The 26,927-nt window shown below is 44.8% G+C and overlaps 1 protein-coding gene across 12 annotated transcripts in view; it reads left to right on the forward strand.

Annotated features, from left to right (window-relative positions):
• LOC110526543 (pleckstrin homology domain-containing family A member 7) overlaps positions 1–26,927 on the forward strand; it is a 144,790-nt gene that overhangs the window by 94,628 nt on the left and 23,235 nt on the right. For 5 of the 12 annotated variants that reach the window (XM_036980923.1, XM_036980925.1, XM_036980928.1 and 2 more), the window contains 9 exons: positions 1,383–1,493; positions 2,355–2,427; positions 2,983–3,083; positions 12,635–12,810; positions 18,838–19,287; positions 19,858–20,404; positions 22,083–22,166; positions 22,525–22,644; positions 25,985–26,038. In XM_036980923.1, coding sequence (XP_036836818.1) covers positions 1,383–1,493; positions 2,355–2,427; positions 2,983–3,083; positions 12,635–12,810; positions 18,838–19,287; positions 19,858–20,404; positions 22,083–22,166; positions 22,525–22,644; positions 25,985–26,038 — 1,716 coding nt within the window. Of the gene's footprint in view, positions 1–1,382; positions 1,494–2,354; positions 2,428–2,982; positions 3,084–12,634; positions 12,811–18,837; positions 19,288–19,857; positions 20,405–22,082; positions 22,167–22,524; positions 22,645–25,984; positions 26,063–26,927 lie in introns of all 12 variants that reach the window. The other 7 variants (XM_036980927.1, XM_036980932.1, XM_036980930.1 and 4 more) reach the window with 4 other exon arrangements.

The raw sequence follows: 26,927 nt of genomic DNA on the forward strand, positions 1-26,927 counted from the left end.
TTCTCAATGGTAAGTAGAGTATAGATTTGCTTTAAAATTCACTTTCTATGTATACAATAAGGGGAACGTTGAGTTTCCAATCACAGTACAGTGAATATGTGACTACACAATGATTTCTAATATCTGCTAAACTTAAATAAGGCTGTTCTCTTGACGGTTCTCCTGACAAACACCGTGTAGATTTCCTAATGCTCTGCATGCATGGCTGGCCGTGCAGTAGTTTCAGTAATTAGTGCATGTTTTTGCCAGCTGTGGAGGAGGAAATGGCATATAATGATCCCCTGCAATGGAAACCTAACTCAACTGTTGCTAGGGTGCAATCTGATTTGGCTCAGTTGAACATTCATCTGAAATCATCTGTGAGATTCAGAGGAGGGAGAAAACCAGTGGGCCTTGAAAGAATGCTACTGTGCCTCATCAAATCTTAATGTATGACAATAATACTGTATTCCCATTTGGGTGAAGTGTTCTTGCTTGTCAAATGAGCTGCTGAAATTAGAAGGTTAAAGCTAAATCAAATGAGAAAAAGAGAAAGAAACACGAAGGAGAAAGTTAATAACTAAAATAACTAACTTCAAACATTTGTGGGCCCCAGTCTCAAAATCAAAATGTTGTTCTTAATCTAATCATCAAACATACAGTAAAACCTAATGATCTCTATAAACATGGGACTGAATGGTCATACAGTAACACCTAATGATCTCTATAAACATGGGACTCAATGGTCATACAGTAACACCTAATGATCTCTATAACATGGGACTGAATGGTCATACAGTAACACCTAATGATCTCTATAAACATGGGACTCAATGGTCATACAGTAACACCTAATGATCTCTATAACATGGGACTGAATGGTCATACAGGTACACCTAATGATCTCTATAAACATGGGACTGAATGGTCATACAGTAACACCTAATGATCTCTATAACATGTGACTGAATGATCATACAGTAACGCCTAATGATCTCTATAAACATGGGACTGAATTGTCATACAGGTACACCTAATGATCTCTATAAACATGGGACTGAATGGTCATACAGTAACACCTAATGATCTCTATAAACATGGGACTAAATGGTCATACAGTAACACCTACTGATCTCTATAAACATGGGACTGAATGGTCATACAGTAACACCTAATGATCTCTATAAACACGGGACTGAATGGTCATATTGTCTTGATACATGCTCCTGTTTAACCAGCTCCTGTTTAACCAGCTCCTGTTCCTACTGGTTGTGTCTGTAATACCACATTTCTTTCACACAGCTCCTTACCACTGAGCTCCCTGGGCAGCTAATAGCAGATGTTGTTTGTAAACCAGTATATAAAGGAAACCCCGTTCATAACCAACGTGTTTGTTTTTCCAGCCACAGGGCTCTAGGAATAGTGGCAAGGTACACAGCTTCGGCAAAAGGGACCAAGCCATCAAGAGGAACCCCAATATCCCTGTGGTGGTCAGGGGATGGCTCTACAAACAGGTGAGCCCTCCACATCACCCCACCTCAGTCACTGTAGCTACTGTATGGTTCAGAGGAATCTCCATAATTATGGCTAAGAGTACAACTCAATCACTATAGCTACTGTGTGGTTCAGAGGAATCTCCATAGTTATGGCTAAGAGTATAACTCAATGATTATAGCTAAGGGCAGTGTGTTGGGGTCTAATGGTAAACTGTCCTCCACTCTAACGGGAGCACACATACATCTCACGTTGATATTACATCTCTGTCATATTATGTCATGCCTTCCACTTAATGCATAATTCAGGCTAAGTAATGATGAGAGTCCAGGTCTATGAGAATGTACTACAGTATTAATGACTGTGACCTGGTGGACTCTGGCTGAGTAAACAGGGAACGACAGTCATCATTTCTCATTATGAACCCCTTCTATGGATCTCCATTTGCCTAGAGGACGGAGGGAGCATGAGAGAGATGTCTCTTTAGGGGTGAGGTATAAGAGGACGACACCCAGGGTGATTGTCTCCTGTTGACTGATGCCCCCTGGCGCGGCTGGCACGGAGGTGTAACACCCCTGAGGCAGGCCAGAGGGGGTGAGATTTAAGACCGTGACATGGTAACACGTCATCGACTCATAAGGAGTTAGTTAGACCTACAGGAGCTCCTATCCTGGCAGGACATGAACCCTGTTCTGTTCAGGGGGAACACAATTACTGGCTGTACTAATGAAATGTATGAATTTTCTTGTGCTTTCCCTCTCCCTGTAAATGGGTACTTTAGCGTATATTCCCCAGCTATGGTTTTTAATTAGAATGTGCATTAGAAGGTGATGTTGTATTGCTGAGAGGGCTTACATTCCTTGTTGTGTTTCCTCCTCCAGGACAGCTCTGGAATGAGACTGTGGAAGAGGAAGTGGTTTGTGTTGTCTGACTACTGCTTGTTTTATTACAAAGGTGAGTCACACAGGCACACCGGGTCAGGGTTTAATTGAGACTAATTAAAATAGTCGCAGGGTGAATTGATTTGGTTATGAAATCCGAGCCAGTCCTCTTAATTCCAAGTCGTCTGCCTCTTAGTCGAGCTAAACCTTTCAATCAGAGAGACATGACTGCAATTAGACAAGGTTCTGTTCTGCCACAGGCTATTCTCTCTCCTCTTCTGTCTCTTTCTATCTCTATTTCCCTCTTTCTTTCACCTCTCCACCATTCATCACACTGAGCTAGAGATAAGCCTCCAGTCCTGCTGCCTGCCACCACAGCACAGCGGCTCCTTGAATCACCCTTGAATTATGTCTCTCCAATTACATTTCCTACTGTCACGAATCACCATGCAGGAACATAATGGTGCATTGATGAAGCAGTTATGTCATGCTATTTATAAACAGGTAGAATCAGTAGTTGTCAAGGCAGTGGGCCAGCGGTAAGGTGTGTGTGGTGGGTTGTTGTGTATTGTGTGATAATGATCACCTGCTTGTGTGTGTGTGTGTGTGTGTGTGTGTGTCCCTCTAGACAGCAGAGAGGAGATGGTTTTGGGGAGCATCCCCCTGCCCAGTTATGTCATCGCCCCTGTGGAGCCTGATGACCACATCAGCCGCAAGTATGCCTTCAAGGTAAGACTAGAGGGCAAGGGTGGGAACTAGCTCGTCACCGAGTGGAAAATACTGTTACCAGCTACCTCACAGTTCAACCAAGCTGCATGAATTGAGAAACAGACTGGATATACAGTTGAATTCAGAGGTTTACATATGCCTTAGCCAAATACATTTAAACTCAGTTTTTCGCAATTCCTGACATTTAATCCTAGTAAAAATTCCCTGTCTTAGGTCAGTTAGGATCACAACTTTATTTTAAGAATGTGAAATGTCAGAATAATAGTAGGGAGAATGATTTATTTCAGCTTTTATTTCTTTCATCACATTCACAGTGGGTCAGAAGTTTACATACACTCAATTATTATTTGGTAGCATTGCCTTTAAATTGTTTAACTTGGGGCAAATGTTTTGGGTAGCCTTCCACAAGCTTCCCACAATAAGTTGGGTGTATTTTGGCCCATTCTTCCTGACAGAGCTGGTGTAACTGAGTCAGGTTTGTAGGCCTCATTGCTCGCTCGCCTTTTCAGTTCTGCCCACAAATGTTCTATGGGATTGAGGTCAGGGCTTGTGATGGCCACTCCAATACCTTGACTTTGTTGTCCTTAAGCCATTTTGCCACAACTTTGGAAGTATGTTTGGGGTCATTGTCCATTTGGAAGACCCATTTGCGACCAAGCTTTAACTTCCCGACTGATGTCTTGAGTTATTGCTTCAAAAATATCCAGATCATTTTCTTTCCTCTTGATGCCAATTTATTTTGTGAAGTGCACCAATCCCTCCTGCAGCAAAACACCAACACAACATGATGCTGCCACCCCCGTGCTTCATGGTTGGGATGGTGTTCATCGGAATGCAAGCCTCACCCTTTTTCCTCCAAACATAACAATGGTCATTATGGCCAAATAGTTCTATTTTTGTTTCATCAGACCAGAGGACATTTCTCCAAAAAGTACGATCTTTGTTCCCATGTGCAGTTGCAAACCGTAGTTTGGCTTTCAGGTTCAGGTTTCAGGTTATGTCGATAGAGAACTCGTTTTACTGTGGATATAGATACTTTTGTACCTGTTTCCTCCAACATCTTCACAAGGTCATTTGCTGTTGTTATGGGATTGATTTGCACTTTTCGCACCACAGTACGTTCATCTCTAGTTGACAGAACGCGTCACCTTCCTGAGCAATATGATGGCTGCGTGGTCCCATTGTGTTTATACTTGCATACTATTGTTTGTACAGATGAATGTGGTACCTTCAGGTGTTTGGAAATTGCTCCCAAGGATGAACCAGACTTGAGCTCTTGGCTGATTTCTTTTGATTTCTCCATGATGTCAAGCAAAGAGGCACTGAGTTTGGCCAAACAGTTATTTTTTGTTTTATCAGACCAGAGGACATTTCCTCTGATATACCAGAGGATATCAAGCAAAGAGGCACTGAGTTTGAAGGTAGGCCTTGAAATACATCCACAGGTACACCTCCAATTAACTCAAATGATGTCAATTAGATATCAGAATCTTCTAAAGCCATGACATCATTTTCTGGAATTTTCCAAGCTGTTTAAAGGCACAGTCAACTTAGTGTTTGTAAACTTCTGACCCACTGAAATTGTGATTCAGTGAATTATAAGTGAAATAATCTGTCTGTAAACAATTGTTGGATAAATTACTTGTGTCTTGCACAAAGTAGATGTCCTAAACGACTTACCAAAACTATAGTTTGTTATCAAGAAATTTGTGGAGTGGTTGAAAACTAGTTTTAATGACTCCAACCTAAGTGTATGTAAACTCCCGACTTCAACTGTCTGAAGGAGTTTTTCAACTGTGAAGGAAATGCTAACTAACAGCCATTAGATAAAGTTGCTACACCTTGGTTACAGAGTTAGACAGTCACACATCCAGGGGCCTGTGTGGGCAAGCCAGACAAAGTGGGCAGTGCTCCCTCTGATTAGTGTCAGACTGGTGGGCTGTTATAACACTCTATTCTTACCACATCAGTCTGGATCCTTTCTTTAAAAGCACAGAGATTCATCATAAAACCTATACAATATGGACCAAGACTGGCTCTTCCTAATGTCTGCTTTGGCCCTGCCTGGCGTGCTATGTCGCTTTGACCTGTGAGTTTGTGAGTTTTCAGTGTGGGCCCTAAATGCAAACCCATTTAATTAACAAGAACACTAAGTGGGCAATGTGACTTCATACAGTGCCTTGCGAAAGTATTCGGCCCCCTTGAACTTTGCGACCTTTTGCCACATTTCAGGCTTCAAACACAAAGATATAAAACTGTATTTTTTTGTGAAGAATCAACAACAAGTGGGGCACAATCATGAAGTGGAACGACATTTATTGGATATTTAAAACTTTTTTAACAAATCAAAAACTGAAAAATTGGGCGTGCAAAATTATTCAGCCCCTTTACTTTCAGTGCAGCAAACTCTCTCCAGAAGTTCAGTGAGGATCTCTGAATGATCCAATGTTGACCTAAATGACTAATGATGATAAATACAATCCACCTGTGTGTAATCAAGTCTCCGTATAAATGCACCTGCACTGTGATAGTCTCAGAGGTCCGTTAAAAGCGCAGAGAGCATCATGAAGAACAAGGAACACACCAGGCAGGTCCGAGATACTGTTGTGAAGAAGTTTAAAGCCGGATCTGGATACAAAAAGATTTCCCAAGCTTTGAACATCCCAAGGAGCACTGTGCAAGCGATAATATTGAAATGGAAGGAGTATCAGACCACTGCAAATCTACCAAGACCTGGCCGTCCCTCTAAACTTTCAGCTCATACAAGGAGAAGACTGATCAGAGATGCAGCCAAGAGGCCCATGATCACTCTGGATGAACTGCAGAGATCTACAGCTGAGGTGGGAGACTCTGTCCATAGGACAACAATCAGTCGTATATTGCACAAATCTGGCCTTTATGGAAGAGTGGCAAGAAGAAAGCCATTTCTTAAAGATATCCATAAAAAGTGTTGTTTAAAGTTTGCCACAAGCCACCTGGGAGACACACCAAACATGTGGAAGAAGGTGCTCTGGTCAGATGAAACCAAAATTGAACTTTTTGGCAACAATGCAAAACGTTATGTTTGGCGTAAAAGCAACACAGCTCATCACACTGAACACGCCATCCCCACTGTCAAACATGGTGGTGGCAGCATCATGGTTTGGGCCTGCTTTTCTTCAGCAGGGACAGGGAAGATGGTTAAAATTGATGGGAAGATGGATGGAGCCAAATACAGGACCATTCTGGAAGAAAACCTGATGGAGTCTGCAAAAGACCTGAGACTGGGACGGAGATTTGTCTTCCAACAAGACAATGATCCAAAACATAAAGCAAAATCTACAATGGAATGGTTCAAAAATAAACATATCCAGGTGTTAGAATGGCCAAGTCAAAGTCCAGACCTGAATCCAATCGAGAATCTGTGGAAAGAACTGAAAACTGCTGTTCACTGAGCTCGAGCTGTTTTGCAAGGAGGAATGGGAAAAAAATTCAGTCTCTCGATGTGCAAAACTGATAGAGACATACCCCAAGCGACTTACAGCTGTAATCGCAGCAAAAGGTGGCGCTACAAAGTATTAACTTAAGGGGGCTGAATAATTTTGCACGCCCAATTTTTCAGTTTTTGATTTGTTAAAAAAGTTTGAAATATCCAATAAATGTCGTTCCACTTCATGATTGTGTCCCACTTGTTGTTGATTCTTCACAAAAAAATACAGTTTTATATCTTTATGTTTGAAGCCTGAAATGTGGCAAAAGGTCGCAAAGTTCAAGGGGGCCGAATACTTTCGCAAGGCACTGTACTTACCTGTACCTCTCATCTGCTATTTCATAACACGCATGCACCAAACACTTGAGGCCTGTAGGTCTCAATAATGTGGAGTTATTCAGGGAGTATCAGCCCCTGTAGGTATCTTATCCTGGTCTGAGGTACAGTATCTGTCCCTTTAAAGGTCTGTTTGGTAGTGGTGTTACTGTGCTGCTCTGCTCTGGCCCCTGTCCTGTCCTGTTCGTCAGGCAGCAGGCCCCTGTCATCACCAGTAGAGCTTTAGGAACCCCCACCACACTCCTGCAGGCACCTCTCCTCTGACCACTTCTCCAAACCCCCCTACTCACTCCTCCAACCCCCTCTCCACACTCCTCCAAGCCCCTCTCTACTCTCCTCCAAGCCCCTCTCTACGTTTACATACACCCTCATAATTCGATTTTAAACTGATTATGGCAATAGTCATGTAAACACCTTATTCTTTCTATCTTAATCGGCGTAAGGTCAACATCGAAGTAAACAAACACCTGGTTTTCTGAGGAATCTTTTGAATTATTAGGACGTGTAAACACTTAATTGTCATTCCAGTAGTGTATTTGATCTGCGCGGGCCAGAACCAGCACCAGCCGAGCGAGCCTCCCTCTTTAGCTCGAGTGAAGTGAGTTTACAACAACTGATTGAAGGAGTCTTAGAAGTAGTTTACAAACTGTATTTGTCCCAACTCAGAATCAAGCCCCTATCCTCTCTTACCAAAAATAACATTGTTTATTTTTATTGGTGGTTTTCTGCATTTATCAGAGTGCCATCATGTAGTCTGATTTCAGATGTGTCCATGTAAACAGGATTATTAGGAAAATCCTTCTTGCATTGCATGTAAATGTTTTAATCAAACTATTACATTTAATCTGACGATCCACAGTAATCACATTGTTGTGTGCATGTAACCACACTCGTCGTTGTATTGTTTCTCGCAATAGACTATTTTTTCACATTTCAGTCAGTGTGTGTGACAGACAGAGTAGACAGTAAGAATGGGTTTCTCTGCTGGGTCAGAGTGTTTACAATATCCATCTCCATATCTTTCTCAGTGAGAGCAGAGGACCCTTTATGAAGAACAATTCAGGGTGAATGTTTGATGTGCTAGTTTGACAGTGTTCAATTGCAGTCCTTTCATACTGTATCCGTTGTGCTTGGCTTTTTGTTCCGTGTGTGTGTGTGTGTGTGTGTGTGTGTGTGTGTGTGTGTGTTACTCCTGCAGCTCACCTTACATACAATGGAATTTGTATGACGATTGTTGCCGGGGGGGAAATTAATTATACATTGAAACTATTTTCTAGCGTCTTCTCTCGCTCTCTCTCTCTCTCTCTTTCTCTCTCTCCCTGCCTCTCTCTCTGCCCGGGGAGGGAATGTATTTCATGGTTAGGTGAGAGGTTCCTGCTCTCAATACTGTTCTGCTAATTATCCAGTGCATGTATTTAAGAGGTCTCTGTTCCTCTCAGCTCTCTCTCTCGCTCTGGGTAATCACATATTCCAGACCAGGATCTTTCATTAGACAGGACCCAAGCTGTTCAGTTAACTGTTAACTGTCTCAACAGAACACTTCAACTGCCTATTGGATGATGGTTAATTCCAGTCTGCTGTTGTTGTCTTGTTGTTTGTCGACTGTCTTGTGTAAGCTGTTAGTTGTTGTGATTTGAGAGATCTGTGGTATCTCAATGTTTTGTGAGAATGCAGTTGGGAAGTCATTAGAGTTAATGCAGACAACTACCAGTTAATAACCTATCAAAACGCATGAGGCACTAAAGACCAGAGTTTCCCATCCTAGCCTTACCCCCGGTTCTAGCAGCCTATGGCCAACTACGTTCTCTTTGGCCATTTTCCCTCTCCAGATTCTTGTGTTGTCGTATATTGCTCTAATGTTGTGTTTGCTGGTGTGGGTCTGTATTTTAGTCCACTTGCTGCTTCCGCGGGTTCTAACAATAGCATCAATGTTAATCTACACTGAACAAAAATATAAACGCAACATGTAAAGTGTTGGGCCCACGTTTCATGAGCTGATATAAAATATCCCAGAATTGTTCCATATGCACAAAAAGTGTATTTCTCTCAAATGTTTTGCACAAGGTTTTTTACAATCCTGTTAGTGAGCATTTCTCCTTTCTGAAGATAATCCATCCACCTGACAGGTGTGGCATATCAAGAATATGATTAAACAGCATGATCATTCCGCAGGTACACCTTGTGCTGGGGACAATAAAAGCTACTCTAAAATGTGCAGTTTTGTCACACAACACAATGCCACAGATGTCTCTAATTATGAAGGAACGTGCAATTTGCATGCTGTCTGTAGGAATGTCAGAGAATTTTATGTTTATTTCTCTACCATAAGCCGCCTCCAATGTCATTTTAGAGAATTTGGCAGTACGTCTAACCGGCCTCACAACCGCAGACCACGTGTATGGCGTCGTGTGGGCGAGCGGTTTGCTGATGCCAATGTTGTTGCTGATGCCAACGTTGTTTGGAATTCTCTGGATCGACGTGTATGACAGCGTGCTCCAACTTCGACAGCCATTGAAGAGGAGTGGGACAACATTCCACAGGCCACAATCAACAGCCTGATCAACACTATGCGAAGGAGATGGATCGCGCTGCATGAGGTAAATGGTGGTCACACCAGATACTGACTGCTTTTCTGATCCATGCCTCTACCTTTTGTTTAAGGTATCTGTGACGAACAGATGCATATCTGTATTCCCAGTCATGTGAAATCCATAGATTAGGGCCTAAGGAATTTATTTCAATTGACAGATTCCCTCATATGAACTGTAACTCAGAAAAACCTGAGTTTTTCAGGTTGCATTTTGCATTTATATTTTTGTTCAGTATAATTCACTCTCTCTGAGTTGATGACTAGCCAGCCGAGAACAGCAGAGAGACACTTCTGTTTTCTGGAGCAAGTCAATGACCTGTACCCTCCTGTTCTGTTTTCTCTTCTCACTGTGCTTATCTCTCGTGTGTTCCTATTGGTTGAATGGCCTCCTGTTATGACTGTGACTGGTGTATCGAGCGCCAGTTCCCCCCGGAATGCCGTCCTGAAATACGCTGGCGGGCCCCTCTTGCATGAATACGTGTTTTATTTTCCTTCATCCCTCTGAGGACCGTCACCTAGCTTCTTCATCCCTGCTCATAGTCTACTTTTCATTTACCAAACCAATAAGAATGCACAATTAGATTAGATTATGATTTTTCTGCATCAATTACGGATGGATGAACAATGCCAGTGCTTCTCCAAATATTCAGGTTGGCTAACTTTACTGAACGTTTGCCTTTGAAGCCAACCTTGGTTCTTGATGTAACTGTGTGTCAAATCTGGTGGACGACATAAAGTTCATATGGAACCACCCATCAGTCAAAGCCTGATACACATCGGTTGTTGTGAGGGTTTAGACCCTGTAGCAGTGGTATTTGGGCCCTGCCTCCTCCATATCAGTCATCAGGACACTGTCATCACCATGTGAACCGTGGGATAGCTGGGTCTCACACTGGGCTGGGCCATCCTCCTCTCATCCTCCTCCCATCCATCCCTTTTCCACACTCCTCTCCGGTTTCACTGCATTTCTTTCTGTTGGCCTCATCACCATCACATTCAACAAACATTCAGTCGTTCTAGCCACATCTAGCTATAGCAGGCTGTATTTCAATGTTTCTGTTGTGTTGTACAACCAGGCTATATAATTTAGTGCCATGGAACCGGCTCAATTTATTAATATGTTTTGTTTTGTTAATGTATAGGACATTTACAGTATTAGGCAAGAATGCCTTCTCGTCTTGTGTACCAGAGTCATGGAATAGTCTACAAGTTATGCCTCATCTAGATATGTTAGTGCCCCTGAATGAAGTAAACATTGTGATGGGAGACTCTGTTCCAGAGGAGTGTAAATGTTTTTTTTAGGCCGGATCATGTTGTTGAATTGTATTACATTGTTATGTGTTAATGTATTGATTGTTGCTGCCTTCTTGGCCAGGTCTTCCTTGAAAAAAGAGACTCTGGGACTCAATGGGCTTTTCCTGGTTAAATCAAGGTTAAATAAAAATTAATAAACATTTTGGAAAAAAAAAATGTTGATTGGTTTTTATTCAACTCATTCTTAAAGTCAAAGATCAGCCTTTAGATAAATCACCCAGGTTCATTACCCAATGAAAGCTTAAGACCAGACCCACCTAATGTTATTTCAAGGGAGCCTTAAAATAGAGCCTTCTAGTATTCCATGCTAAAGAGGGGAGAGGGCTGGGTGATAGCAGAGGTTCCTCCATTTATACTCACCTTAAAATCACACTCTTTTTGTGAAAGAGGAACTGTGGAACGTAAGTAGCTGTTCCGACACGAAGCATCCCCACATTGCTGATGTGTGTGGTAGACTGCAGAGCTGGTGAGTATGGATGTGGACCCTAGTCATGGGTCTGGTTCTGGCCTGTCCATTCAGCACTTTTCTCTGGGGGATTCAGTTGGGATCACGCTGGCACTATGCTGCTGGATAATACAGGACTCTGCAATCAAAACAGGCTTTGTTAACCCCACAGCCAAGTAATATCACTACAGCTGATCACAAGTCAGTACAATACTAAACAGAAACACGACATGATGGTGGATGCACGTGTTGTACGCTAAAGAGAAGTTTTCAGTGATTTACAATGGATTGCTGTTTGTTTTTAAATGGAGGATGGATTCCTGGTAGACATAGGGTGAATTCCAAATGGCATCCTAATTCCTATATGGTGTACTGCTTTTGACAAGGGCCCATAGGGCTCTGAATGCATGTATTCTGAGACTGCAAGGCTGTACCCAGACTCAGAGTTATTATACATCAGGATACATGGAAGGATATTGTAGCAGATAGTACAGGAATGTGCTACTTTGAAGAGTTGTGTAATAGGTACAGGCAAAATGACGGTCTGGGACTATGCATGGACTAGCATGCTGGGCAGTACTGGATGATACAGGTTGTATTGTAATGGGAAAGGCAGTAGAGTGGTTTGGAGAGCAGAGAGCTGTATAAAGGTCTTAGTTGTGGACTGGGCAGTGTAGTAGTTTGGGGTGGAACTGTGTTGGGAAAAGGCTGATCTGTGTTGTAATTGGACAGTAAGTTGTCAGTGGCATCGTTGGCTCCCTATCAGGTCTGGATGGGGAGATTAGCCTTGTGGTGGAGCGTTGGGGTGGGCAGATTTACAGTAAGTGCCAGACAGGAGGGCAAGCCCATTACACTATACTGTAGAGACGGATCTACTCTAGCCTGTAGCAGCCAGGGACCAGGGTAAGGCTAACTGTGAGGTTTCTCTGTGTGTGTGTGTGTGTGTGTGTGGGGGGGGGGGGGGGGGGGGGGTTGTGCTTCATAACAATGCTATAGCTAGGCAAACTGGGTACGCTATGTTGAGTTACTGTAAGTTTGTGTGAAATTAGTTTGTGCCCAAGGTTATTAATGAGGAATTTTCTGTGCATTAGGACTTGTGAAACACTTCAAATATACAGACGAAACTAACTGCTTGTCTAACTTTAAAACCAATGCTTCTTCATACGTGGCGTGTTGCATGAACAGCTTTAGTGTAGAGACGCTGGTGCCTCTTGTTTTTGTTATTATTTTTGTAAGTTCTGGTGATGGCTTTGAGCCCCATTGTGAGCTAATATGCTAACTTGCTCTCTATGAGTCTTCATTTGCAGAACGTACCCATTGACCCCTCAACCCCTCCACCCCCTCTTTCCCATCATTCTTTTTGGTTCTGATGTGTCTCTTCTCTTCTCTCTCCACAGGCGAGCCACACAGGAATGCGCTCCTACATTTACAATAAGAACTCTGTGATTGGCTCGCAGGCAGAGCACGGTGGGATGAGGACGTACTTCTTCAGTGCCGACACCCAGGAGGACATGAATGGTTGGATCCGAGCCATGAACCAGGCTGCTCTAATGCAGAGTCAAGGCATCAAGAGGTTAGTCCCTCCCTTCCACCCTGCAGGCCATTCCTAGTTGTCCCAAATAGTCTCCTCTGTAGTGTCCCAAATAGTCTCCTCTGTAGTGTCCCCAATTGTCTCCTCTGTAGTGTCCCCAATAGTCTCCTCTGTAGTTATCCAAATAGTCTCCTCTGTAGTGTCCCCAATACCTTCCTCTTTAGTTATCCCCAATAGTCTCCTCTGTTGTGTCCCAAATAGTCTATTTGTAGTTATCCCCATAGTCTCCTCTGTGGTGTCCCCAATAGTCTCCCATGTAGTATCCCCAATAGTCTCCTCTGTAGTGTCCCCAATAGTCTCCTCTGTAGTGTCCCCAATAGTCTCCCATGTAGTATCCCCCATAGTCTCCTCTGTAGTTATACCAAATAGTCTCCCATGTAGTATCCCCAATAGTCTCCTCTGTAGTTATCCCCAATAGTCTCCCATGTAGTATCCCCAATAGTCTCCTCTGTAGTGTCCCTAATAGTCTCCTCTGTAGTTATCCTCAATAGTATCCTCTGTAGTTATCCCCAATAGTCTCCTCTGTAGTGTCCCAAATGGTCTCCTCTGTAGTGTCCCAAATAGTCTCTTCTGTAGTTATCCTCAATAGTATCCTCTGTAGGTATCCCAAATAGTCTCTTCTGTAGTTATCCCCAATAGTCTCTTCTGTAGTTATCCCCAATAGTCTCTTCTGTAGTTATCCCCAATAGTCTCTTCTGTAGTTATCCCCAATAGTCTCCTCTGTAGTGTCCCCAATAGTCTCCTCTGTAGTGTCCCCAATAGTCTCCTATGTGGTGTCCCCAATAGTCTACTCTGTAGTGTCCCCAATAGTCTCCTCTGTAGTGTCCCCAATAGTCTCCTCTGTAGTGTCCCCAATTGTCTCCTCTGTAGTGTCACAAATAGTCTCCTCTGTAGTGTCCCCAATAGTCTCCTCTGTGGTGTCCCCAAGAGTCTCCTCTGTAGTTATCACCAATAGTCTCCTCTGTAGTTATACCAAATAGTCTCTTCTGTAGTTATCCTCAATAGTATCCTCTGTAGTTATCCCCAATAGTCTCCTCTGTAGTGTCCCCAATAGTATCATCTGTAGTGTCCCCAATAGTCTCCCATGTGGTATCCCCAATAGTCTCCTCTGTAGTAATCCCCAATAGTCTCCCATGTAGTATCCCCAATAGTCTCCACTGTAGTTATCCCAAATAGTCTCTTCTGTAGTTATCCTCAATAGTATCCTCTGTAGTTATCCCCAATAGTCTCCTCTGTAGTGTCCCAAATAGTCTCTTCTGTAGTTATCCCAAATAGTCTCCCATGTAGTATCCCCCATAGTCTCATCTGTAGGTATCCCAAATAGTATCTTCTGTAGTTATCCCCAATAGTCTCTTCTGTAGTTATCCCCAATAGTCTCCTCTGTAGTGTCCCCAATAGTATCCTCTGTAGTGTCCCCAATAGTCTCCTCTGTAGTGTCCCCAATAGTTTCCTCTGTGGTGTCCCCAATAGTCTCCTCTGTAGTGTCCCTAATAGTCTCCTCTTTAGTGTCCCCAATAGTCTCCTCTGTAGTGTCCCACATAGTCTCCTCTGTAGTGTCCCCAATAGTCTCCTCTGTGGTGTCCCCAATAGTCTCCTCTGTAGTGTCCCCAATTGTCTCCTCTGTAGTGTCCCTAATAGTCTCCTCTGTAGTGTCCCTAATAGTCTCCTCTGTAGTGTCCCAAATAGTCTCATCTGTAGTGTCCCCAATAGTTTCCTCTGTAGTGTCCCACATAGTCTCCTCTGTAGTGTCCCCAATAGTCTCCTCTGTGGTGTCCCCAATAGTCTCCTCTGTAGTGTCCCCAATAGTCTCCTCTGTAGTGTCCCCAATAGTCTCCTCTGTAGTGTCCCCAATAGTCTCCTCTGTGGTGTCCCCAATAGTCTCCTCTGTAGTGTCCCCAATAGTCTCCTCTGTAGTTATCCCCAATAGTCTCCTCTGTAGTTATCCCCAATAGTCTCCTCTATAGTGTCCCCAATAGTCTCCTCTGTAGTATCCCCAATGGTCTCCTCTGTAGGTGTCCCCAATAGTCTCCTCTATAGTGTCCCACATAGTCTCCTCTGTAGTTATCCCAAATATTCTCTTCTGTAGTTATCCTCAATAGTATCCTCTGTAGTTTTCCCCAATAGTCTCCTCTGTAGTGTCCCCAATAGTCTCCTCTGTAGTGTCCCCAATAGTCTCCTCTGTAGTGTCCCCAATAGTCTCCTCTAGTGTCCCAAATAGTCTCCTCTGTAGTGTCCCCAATAGTCTCCTCTGTAGTTTTCCCCAATAGTCTCCTCTGTAGTGTCCCCAATAGTCTCCTCTGTAGTGTCCCCAATAGTCTCCTCTAGTGTCCCCAATGGTCTCCTCTGTAGGTGTCCCCAATAGTCTCCTCTGTAGTTATCCCCAATAGTCTCCTCTGTAGTGTCCCAAATAGTCTCCTCTGTAGTTATCCCCAATAGTCTCCTCTGTAGTTATCCCCAATAGTCTCCTCTGTAGTGTCCCAAATAGTCTCCTCTGTAATGTCCCTAATAGTCTCATCTGTAGTGTCCCCAATAGTCTCCTCTATAGTGTCCCACATAGTCTCCTCTGTAGTTATCCCAAATATTATCTTCTGTAGTTATCCTCAATAGTATCCTCTGTAGTTTTCCCCAATAGTCTCCTCTGTAGTGTCCCCAATAGTCTCCTCTATAGTGTCCCAAATAGTCTCCTCTGTAGTGTCCCAAATAGTCTCCTCTGTAGTGTCCCCAATAGTCTCCTCTGTAGTGTCCCATATAGTCTCCCATGTAGTTATCCCAAATAGTATCTTCTGTAGTTATCCTCAATAGTATCCTCTAGTTATCCCCAATAGTCTCCTCTGTAGTGTATCCAATAGTCTCCTCTGTAGTGTCCCCAATATTCTCCTCTGTAGTGTCCCCAATTGTCTCCTCTGTAGTGTCCCCAATAGTCTCCTCTGTGGTGTCCCCAATAGTCTCCTCTGTGGTGTCCCAAATAGTCTCCTCTTCGGTGTCCCCAATAGTCTCCTCTGTGGTGTCCCCAATAGTCTACTCTGTAGTTATCCCCAATAGTCTCCTCTGTAGTGTCCCAAATAGTCTCCTCTGTAGTTATCCCCAATAGTCTCCTCTGTAGTTATCCCCAATAGTCTCCTCTGTAGTGTCCCCAATAGTCTCCTCTGTGGTGTCCCCAATAGTCTCCTCTGTGGTGTCCCCAATAGTCTCCTCTGTGGTGTCCCCAATAGTATCCTCTGTAGTTGTCCCCAATAGTCTCCTCTAGTTATCCCCAATAGTCTCCTCTCTAGTGTCCCCAATAGTCTCCTCTGTAGTGTCCCCAATAGTCTCCTCTGTGGTGTCCCCAATAGTCTCCTCTGTGGTGTCCCCAATAGTCTCCTCTGTAGTGTCCCAAATAGTCTCCTCTGTAGTTATCCCCAATAATCCCCAGTTAACCAAATGACTCCTAGTCCAAACAGGGATCCACCAGTATCTCTCCCAGTAGACCTCTGCCTCCTTCTCTCTTCCTTCCCAGCACCAAAGCAAAGCACATTTTTCCCAGTCTGATCTTGATCATGTGCCTTTAGAAACATTAGCAAAGTGCCTAACTGTTGGGGTTGTAGGTGGGAGTGTACCTGGCCTGGCCTGGCTTGGCATGGTTTTGGCATGGTTTAACTTGGTCTGCTTGCCTGGGACTCAGTGAGCAGTCATCCATGGCAGGACAGGCGTAGCACTGCTCTGATACTATCTACTCTCCTGTGCTGTGGGATGATGGGATGTTGAGTTCTGCAGCTGGCTGCTGTATGGATGAGTGCTCCATCCTGCTCCTGCTGCCAGCTGAGCATGGGCCAGTCACAGGGCACAGACACGGTTCCTCCCTCTACTCCATCACAGTGCACAAACACATTCTACGTCCCAAATGGCACCCTATTCCCTATATAGTGCACTACTGATTAGATCCCCATGGGCCCTGGTCAAAAGTAGTGCAGTATATAGGGAATAAAGAATAGCTGTTTCAATTAAAAGGAGAAAAAGTTATGGTTTGGCCAAACTGGTTACGGTTTGGTTAGGTGAATGACACAGCTTGTGGTGTAGGAGAAATGAAGTGTACAGTGCACATACATGATGTGGCTGATCTGGACTGGCATGCTACTGCTGAGAGGGAAGGTTGGATATGATGTTTTGTGAAACAATACCATCTAGTGGCCAACGCTGCTCTGTGCTCATTAGCAGCTCCAAGGGAAGCTATTTCTCCTGAAAATCGTTGTCTGTTTTTCCTTTACATCAAAACTATGAAATAACACATGTGGAATCATGTGGTAACCAAAAAAAGTGTTTAAAAAAATAGATTTTAGATTTTAGATTCTTCTAAGTAGCCACCCTTTGAGTTGATGACAGCTTTACACACTCTTGGCATGCTCTCAACCAGCTTCACCTAGAATGCTTTTTCAACAGTCTTGAAGGAGTTCCCACATATGCTGAGCACTTGTTGGCTGCTTTTCCTTCATTCTGCCGTCCAACTCATCCCAAACCATGTCAATTGGGTTTAGGTCGGTCATTTGATGCAGCACTCCATCACTCTCCTTCTTGGTAAAATAGCCCTTACACAGCCTGGAGGTGTGTTTGGAGTCATTGTCCTGTTGAAAAACAAATGATCGTCACACTAAGCGCAAACCAGATGGGATGGCGTATCGCCACAGAATGCTGTGGTAGCCATGCTGGTTAAGTGTGCCTTGAATTCTAAATAAATCACAGCACCCCCACACCATCACACCTCCTCCATGCTTCACGGTGGGAACTACACATCTGTTCACCTACTCTGCGTCCCACAAAGACCCGGTGGTTGGAACCAAAAATAAAAAAAATTGGACTCATCAGACCAAAGGACAGATTTCCACTGGTCTAATGGCCATTGCTCGTGTTTCTTGGCCCAAGCAAGTCTCTTCTTATTATTGGTGTCCTTTAGTGGTGGTTTCTTTGCAGCAATTCGACCTCAAAGGCCTGATTCATGCAGTCTCCTCTGAACAGTTGATGTTGAGATGTGTCTGTTACTTGAACTCTGTGAAGCATTTATTTGGGCTGCAATTTCTGAATTTCTGACTTTGTCCGGATTGACTGACCTTCATGTCTTAAAGTAATGATGATCTGTCGTTTCTCTTTGCTTATTTGAGCTGTTCTTGCCATAATATGGACTTGGTATTTTACCAATAGGGCTATCTTCTGTATAGAACCCCTACCTTGTCACAACACAACTGATTGGCTCAAACGCATTAAGAAGGAAATACATTTTTAACAAGACACACCTGTTAATTGAAATGCATTCCAGGTGACAACCTCATGAAGCTGGTTGAGAGAATGCCAAGGGTGGCTACTTTGAAGAATTTGAAGAATCTCTTTTTGGTTACTTCATGATTCCATATGTGTTATTTCATAGTTTGGATGTCTTCACTATTATTCTACAATGTAGAAAATAGTAAAAATAAAGAAAAAGCCTTTGATGAGTAGGTGTGTCCAAACTTTTGACTGGTACTGTATGTCTGAATATGCTCTGAACTGACCTGCCCTGTCAATATTTGTAATCTAAAAAATGTGTGATTTGTTAGACGTGTATAGTGTTGGTCTGGGAATCAGATAAATTATATCTCAGATGAATGACTCCCTGCAGAGGGAGAGAGTCTCATGCATTCATCTGTGGGGACAAATTAATGATCACTAGAGCTATTACACAGAGTCATTGATGAAGAGGCTACCCCGAGCTATTTGTTTAAAGACAAAATGGCTGTCATTTTGACTCTCAAGGGGAACCCAGCCTGCCTCCTATCCAAAGAGCCTCAAGTGAGCCTCAAGTGTTGGTCCCAACACTCATGTTTCATGAGCTGAAATAAAATATCCCAGAATTGTTCCATAAAAAGCTTATTTCTCTCAAATGTTGTGCACAAATTTGTTTACATCCAAGCCAGGTTTGGCCATTGTATTTAGCCTAGGTAACTGTAAAGTGCCTCTGTTCCGGTATCCCTGTTGACCTCTATCGCCTCTCACCCCTCGCAGAGAGGCAGTCACAGAGAGACCAGAAATGTCAGTGCAGCAGGCAGTACCACAGACCAACCACGTTAACAACAACAACACCAGTAAGAGCCCCTCCCAGTCGCGTTCAGGGAGCCTCCAGCGGCCCGAGAGAGAGGAGCCTCCGGAGGGGGCGATCCGACTGAGCCAGGGGGACGAGGAGAGGTACGTGTTGGAGGCTCCTAGAAAGCTCAGCCATCCAGCCACGGAGGTAGAGGTGGACAGGCTCTCCCCAGACACTCTCCCTGGCCCCTCACACCCCAGGAATGGCCAGGCCCACACAGTCCTCGCCACGCTGCCCCCTGAGAAGAATGGGAACATTGTGTATAAGAGGGGCTTTGTCCCACGGACAGCCACAGAGAAGAAGGTGCAGAGGAAGACTGCTCTGGCTCAGGTGGAGCACTGGGTCAATGTACAGAAGGGAGATCCCAAGAGGTCAGTCAGAAGACCTACTTTACTCATCTAATCTTTACTCTTATCCTGAGCATAATCTTAACCTTAATCTTAAGCTTCAGTGATGATAACCCTAACCATCACAGGAGGTTGGTGGCACCTTAATTAGGGAGAACAGGCTCACTGTAACGGTTGGAACGGAATAGATGGAATGGTATCAAATACATCACACACATGGTTTCTATGTGTTTGATGCCATTCCCTTTTGTCCATTCCGGACATTATTATGAGCCGTTCTCCCCTTAGAAGCCTGCTGTGCAAACTATAGCCTCAACCCATTCCCCAATATCAACCATTCAATTGATATACTGTATTATAACTAACTATTTGTAAATGTCTCCCCCTGGTGGCGATTCTGAATATCTCAGCTCTGAACTGCTTTTTCAGTGTAACCGTTTATTAGAATAAAGTGGTCATGCCTGAATGGCTGTTGATACTTTTTACTTAAATGCACTTTAGTTTCAACTCAGTATTGATGCTCAATTATGTACCTGGTGAAATAAGTAGACTGCACAGTTCATAAAAGGCCCTATCTCTCTTTCCTAACCTTAGCAACACATCTACTACTGAGTACTCCCTCCCCCTCCCTCGGCGGACCCCTCCCCTGCAGCCTAAGGCCGTGGTAGTAGAGGCCTACCAGACATTGCCAAAGACCCCCAGACTCCCGTCTGGCGGGAGCTCCCCTTCGGCGCCCCGCAACCTGCCCAGCGACTACAAATACGCCCACGACCGGCTCAGCCACTTCCGCATGTCCACCGATGAGCGCATGGCCACCAAGGAGGGCATGGTATGGCAGCTGTATGAGTGGCAGCAGCGCCAGCAGTTCCGCCACGGCAGCCCCACGGCGCCCATCTACACCGGGCCAGAGTTCCTGGACACCTCCTCCTTCAGGGTCACTGTGGAGATGCCTCGCTCCATCTCTGTGCCTCCTTCTCCCTGTGAAGTCCCCCCATCTGTCCCCACCTTCAAACCACTGTCCCCCCACAGGCCGCACACCCCCTCAGACAGGGTGACGGTCAGGCCGCTGGATGAGGTGCCACCTGGGGAGTCCCCCACCGGCTCCAGTTCTCCTAGACGGGTGTTTTCTCAGCTTTCTAAGGTAGGACTCTGACCCACTGGGGTTTAAAGGGTTAAAGAGGGTGGTTTACCAGCCTGGGACTGTTAGTCACAAGACTAAATGTTTTACAGCTAAGGAACGTTCATCTTTCATAAAAGGGTTTCATTCTCACAGTTACTGAGGCCATTTTGTTTGTAGTGAATTTCCAATTCATCTCTGTCTTAGAGGAATAATAACTTTGACACATTAACCGTTAGAGAAAGGGCCAACCATGGGAAGATGAGCATGAGAAGTGGCCCTGCTGTAATTTCACAAGCTCCGAAGGATTCACACAGTCCACACCCAGGCCCTCTACACAGGTGGTAGGGTGTGTGTGTGAGTGGGAGCCTCCCCATCGCCCATTCCTCCCATCTCCCAGCCCGGCCCAGTCTCCAGGCTCAGACACCCACCAGCCTGTGTGGCCGTGTGTGTGTGAGTGGGAACCTCCCCATCGCCCATTCCTCCCGGCCCGACCCAGTCGCCAGGCTCAGACACACACCAGCCTCTATGGCTGTGTGTGTACGAGTGTGTGTCCCCCTGTGACAAGGCACTGTCCTGCGCCATCCGCACCCTGTGCTGTCTCCCTGCTGGCTGCCACACCCCCCACATGTGAGGCTGTCTTTACAAGGCTGCACCACACCAGCCTCCACGCAGCCCTTATCGCTAGCCCACTGTCCTCACGCCAAGTAAACAGAATGTCCCAGCCTCTGTTTCCTCATCATTCACCCGTAACGCCAAGTCACTAATTATGTGTCTTAAATAGAACACTGCCGCTCCGCTCGCTCACAGAATAATCAAAAACACTCAAAGAGGAGAAGTATTTTTTTAATGAGCCACAGTGTGTGTGTGTGAGACCATCCAATAAAGCAATGGTTTATGGGTACTACATTTAGTCTGCAGATGAACTTTGTTTTGGTGGATCCAGCATCTCTGACTGGTGATGTCTTTTTGGCTTGAGTGTGTATTTCAGGGCTGTGTTCCATGTACCTCTATGGAATATCACACAAGTGTGTGTGTGTGTGTGTGTGTGTGTGTGTGTGTTATTAGCGGCTAATTCAATTTGCCCAGGGCCTCTCAGCACCCTGTAAACATCTCCACTGTATCTCAACCATCAGCAAGGGTCTCTTTCTTCTGATCTTACATTTAAATTAAAAACCTATTATACAGCAAAAAAAGATTGGCTTGGGAATCTCTGAGGGAATGGCTCACAGTGCTTCTCTCGCTGATAGCAAACAAATGTTATTTTAAGAAGGCAGGTTGGGGATAATTTATGTGTAGTTAATTCAATCTCGTTGTTTGTGTCCTTTTAAGGTTCTGTGAAGGGCCTAGCCAAGGAATTCTGTGTGTTAAGCAAAAATGTCAAACCTTCCAAACCCTGTAGCAACTTAAACTGGGGGCTTTATTTCAAATAAGAGGAGGAAGGATGGAAATAAATACATGGATAGAAGAAAAAATCTGCTGTGTGCACAAATGAGTTTGTAAAGTTGCAGGCTTTCCCTTTAAGTTTGGGGTGTTACATATCAGAATGCCCAGTAGCGGGGACAGAAAGCCAGGAACAATCTGAACCACATTGCAGGCATATTCATCCTTGTAAATGTTCATTTATGATTTGCCATTCTGTTTGATCTGTGAAATGGGATATGTAGCCTAATAACTTGTTGATGTCTTTGTTTTCCCACAGACTAGTCAGCTAGAGAGACGGTCAATGCCAGCCATGGGCTACATCACACACACAGTCAGCGCACCAAGCTTGCATGGGAAAACGGTACAGCTTCTGTCTTGTTCATTTATCTTCATCACACACCCAGTTTAAACTATTCTCTGCTTTATATTAGGACTATTAAAGATTAATGCTGAAGGGAACTTCGATGTAATACATTTCAGTCAGAAAGCAGCACCATTTTCAGCTGGTGGATTCAGTGCTGTTCTGCTCTGAAGGGCCTTGTGTGGGTGGCGGTGAGAGAGGAGCAGGTATTATAGTAGGATGCCTTGGCCCACAGCTCTCTGGGGCCTGAAGAGCTGAGCCCTCACTGCTGCTGCCCTGGTGGCCAGGTGTTGAAGTGCTCTCTCTCTCTGTCCCTCCCTCTCTTCCTCTCCCTGGCCTGGGCCTGACCCTACTGCAGCCGGAGGAGTTGACCCTGCTGCTCATTCAGCTCAGGAGTCACCAGGCCAAGATGGCTGGTGTCCACGGCGACGCCCTCCACCACCTACATCACAACGGCCTCCTAGGCCCCAGCCTGCAGGTCAGGCCCCCTCGTATCCTCCCCCCTGCAGCCGCCCTGCCCTGCAGCCCCACTCCAATGAATTGTGGATCCCTAGCCCCCAGACAAATCCCCATCACCCGCAGTCTGTGTCTCTGCTAGTGTTTTGGTCCCAGCTCCATCATTCATTGGACTGTGTGGTGTGTTGGTCGCGTCTGTTGTACTAGTGGCTTAGGTGCTCCCCTGTTAGCATGGACTGTCTGCAGCTATAGATACACCAGCCTGTGTTGTGTTTGAATGGACGGCCTCACTCATCTGTCGGCATAATGTAGCACTCCGTTGAGCCTTATAGAGACGTGTTTCATTTGATTTGTTAAAAAACAAACATCATGTTGCTCCCAAGCTTCATATCAAGCATGTTGCTTGTTGACTATGCACCGTGCCTGTCTTCACATACATATACTGTAGCCTTATCTTCTGTTGTTTGAGGTCTTTGCAAACCTGGATAACTAAAATGAGAAATGTATTTTTGACTTTTCTTTCACATTTCCCCTCTAAGTCCTGGTTGTGTTGAACTGTGTGTATCTGAGAGGTCATTCTTATTAGTGTAAAGTGATCCTGGGTAAACAGGCTGGCTCAGTAGTATGTCTCCCTAGAGCAGGGGTAGGCAACTAGATTCAGCCGCGGGACGGTTTTTGTTTTAGCAAATGGAACCTAATTATAATAATTTGTACACTGAAAATGTTATTGTAGTGGAAGTAATACCTTAATTACACCGAGTCATGATCACATATGTCTCTTTTTGGGAACAGATTTCCTAAATTCAACTGAATTCCTGGTGGTTTTACAGTCTCTTTTTTGACCAAAAAGAAAGAAAGGTGCCTGTTGCCGACCCCTGCCCTAGAAGAGCCAGTCCAAACATAGTGCACTGCTCTGTTCTCAGACCTGCATAACCACAGTGAAGCTGTAAAGGTGCCTGTTGCCGACCCCTGCCCTAGAAGAGCCAGTCCAAACATAGTGCACTGCTCTGTTCTCAGACCTGCATAACCACAGTGAAGCTGTAAAGGTGCCTGTTGCCGACCCCTGCCCTAGAAGAGCCAGTCCAAACATAGTGCACTGCTCTGTTCTCAGACCTGCACAACCACAGTGAAGCTGTAAAGGTGCTCAATGACAACCCTGCTCAGTCTCTCCAAACATAGTGCACTGCTCTGTTCTCAGACCTGCACAACCACAGTGAAGCTGTAAAGGTGCTCAATGACAACCCTGCTCAGTCTCTCCAAACATAGTGCACTGCTCTGTTCTCAGACCTGCACAACCACAGTGACACTGTAAAGGTGCTCAATGACAACCCTGCTCAGTCTCTCCAAACACAGTGCACTGCTCTGTTCTCAGACCTGCACAACCACAGTGACACTGTAAAGGTGCTCAATGACAACCCTGCTCAGTCTCTCCAAACACAGTGCACTGCTCTGTTCTCAGACCTGCACAACCACAGTGACACTGTAAAGGTGCTCAATGACAACCCTGCTCAGTCTCTCCAAACATAGTGCACTGCTCTGTTCTCAGACCTGCACAACCACAGTGACACTGTAAAGGTGCTCAATGACAACCCTGCTCAGTCTCTCCAAACACAGTGCACTGCTCTGTTCTCAGACCTGCACAACCACAGTGACACTGTAAAGGTGCTCAATGACAACCCTGCTCAGTCTCTCCAAACACAGTGCACTGCTCTGTTCTCAGACCTGCACAACCACAGTGACACTGTAAAGGTGCTCAATGACAACCCTGCTCAGTCTCTCCAAACACAGTGCACTGCTCTGTTCTCAGACCTGCACAACCACAGTGACACTGTAAAGGTGCTCAATGACAACCCTGCTCAGTCTCTCCAAACACAGTGCACTGCTCTGTTCTCAGACCTGCACAACCACAGTGACACTGTAAAGGTGCTCAATGACAACCCTGCTCAGTCTCTCCAAACACAGTGCACTGCTCTGTTCTCAGACCTGCACAACCACAGTGACACTGTAAAGGTGCTCAATGACAACCCTGCTCAGTCTCTCCAAACACAGTGCACTGCTCTGTTCTCAGACCTGCACAACCACAGTGACACTGTAAAGGTGCTCAATGACAACCCTGCTCAGTCTCTCCAAACACAGTGCACTGCTCTGTTCTCAGACCTGCACAACCACAGTGACACTGTAAAGGTGCTCAATGACAACCCTGCTCAGTCTCTCCAAACACAGTGCACTGCTCTGTTCTCAGACCTGCACAACCACAGTGACACTGTAAAGGTGCTCAATGACAACCCTGCTCAGTCTCTCCAAACATAGTGCACTGCTCTGTTCTCAGACCTGCACAACCACAGTGACACTGTAAAGGTGCTCAATGACAACCCTGCTCAGTCTCTCCAAACACAGTGCACTGCTCTGTTCTCAGACCTGCACAACCACAGTGACACTGTAAAGGTGCTCAATGACAACCCTGCTCAGTCTCTCCAAACACAGTGCACTGCTCTGTTCTCAGACCTGCACAACCACAGTGACACTGTAAAGGTGCTCAATGACAACCCTGCTCAGTCTCTCCAAACACAGTGCACTGCTCTGTTCTCAGACCTGCACAACCACAGTGACACTGTAAAGGTGCTCAATGACAACCCTGCTCAGTCTCTCCAAACACAGTGCACTGCTCTGTTCTCAGACCTGCACAACCACAGTGACACTGTAAAGGTGCTCAATGACAACCCTGCTCAGTCTCTCCAAACACAGTGCACTGCTCTGTTCTCAGACCTGCACAACCACAGTGACACTGTAAAGGTGCTCAATGACAACCCTGCTCAGTCTCTCCAAACACAGTGCACTGCTCTGTTCTCAGACCTGCACAACCACAGTGACACTGTAAAGGTGCTCAATGACAACCCTGCTCAGTCTCTCCAAACACAGTGACACTGTAAAGGTGCTCAATGACAACCCTGCTCAGTCTCTCTCCATCAACACGTATGTTCTCTTCATCCTCATGTAGACATAATTCACCCATGCCGGAGATTTGGTGGCGAACTGAATTATAAGCAGTATACTGCCCTATGAAATGCTTAAGCTATTTGTGTAAGCATCCCTAAACTATTTAGATAGCAGCCCTACACTACAATCTAGTTTGGTGTAAATTCTCATAATATAACCGAATCAATTTGCCTGATTTTCTGTCCTATTTGGCCTCATAAATATTCATTTGACTGTATTGATATGATCTCTCCAATGAGAATGAAGTAGAGATATAGAGTTGTGCTGTAACAGCACCTGACTAGTCTTCCTATACTATAGCCTCCTAGCATCCTTTGCAGCTTTCCGTCTTGTGATCTGTCTCTCCACTCCTCATTGTCTGTCAGGCAGATGATACTTACATGCAACTGAAGAAGGACCTGGATTATCTAGATCTGAAGGTGGGCATCAAGAGAAAAGATCATGTAAATGATGATTTATCTCTCTTCCTCCTCTCTCCTCTGTAGCCTGCATCCTGCTCTTCCTTCCACTGTCTACAGTGTCAGTCTCTTCCTCATTCACACACCTCCTTCTGCTGCTCTCTCCTCTTCTTTCTGACCTCGTTCCTCAGGGCTGTGTGGTTTAGGTTGATGTTGGAATTTAAACTGCCTTCTGTGTGTTTTAACCACTGTTGTTTTTGTTACTAATGCTCTGTATACTGAGAATAATGCTATGCTGCATTCATCTGTGTGTCTTTACTATCAATTCAGCAAAGAAAACAACTTGAGTGCAATATGATCTCATACATAAAATGATATGATTATCGGCTACAGTATAAATTATATAATTTTCTATATTGTGTCAAAGTTAGCTATCCTTGCAATTGGATAAAATTACATTTGGAATAGTACATATTCAACCCTGAAAACATGGGGCCAAAATATCATACCTCCACTGATGGGAACTGAAGTTTCAAGCAGCACAGTACTACATGTCAAAAAATAAATTTTGCGTCATAAATTTCACTTCCCATCAGGCAATGCTGCTAAAAGAGACCTACAATGGGCACGTTCGACATTGCAGCCGACATTAAAGGCGTGTCGAGACTGACTGATCTACAAATCACCTTGCATCCTAAAAAACTACACAATATTATTTGTAGATCAGTCAGTCACAATTTACCCATGATACATCACGGATTTGATGCTCTCGAACCCGGAAAATATCTTGCTGCTGTGCGGCTTCATAGAATTCAGAGAATGCCAAGAGTGTGCAAAGCTGTCATCAAGGCAAAGGGTGGCTATTTGAAGAATCTCAAATATAAAATACAGTAGATTATGACTTGTTTAA

This window comes from Oncorhynchus mykiss, chromosome 6, assembly GCF_013265735.2.
Source record: "Oncorhynchus mykiss isolate Arlee chromosome 6, USDA_OmykA_1.1, whole genome shotgun sequence".
Classification (NCBI taxonomy): Eukaryota; Metazoa; Chordata; class Actinopteri; order Salmoniformes; family Salmonidae; genus Oncorhynchus; species Oncorhynchus mykiss.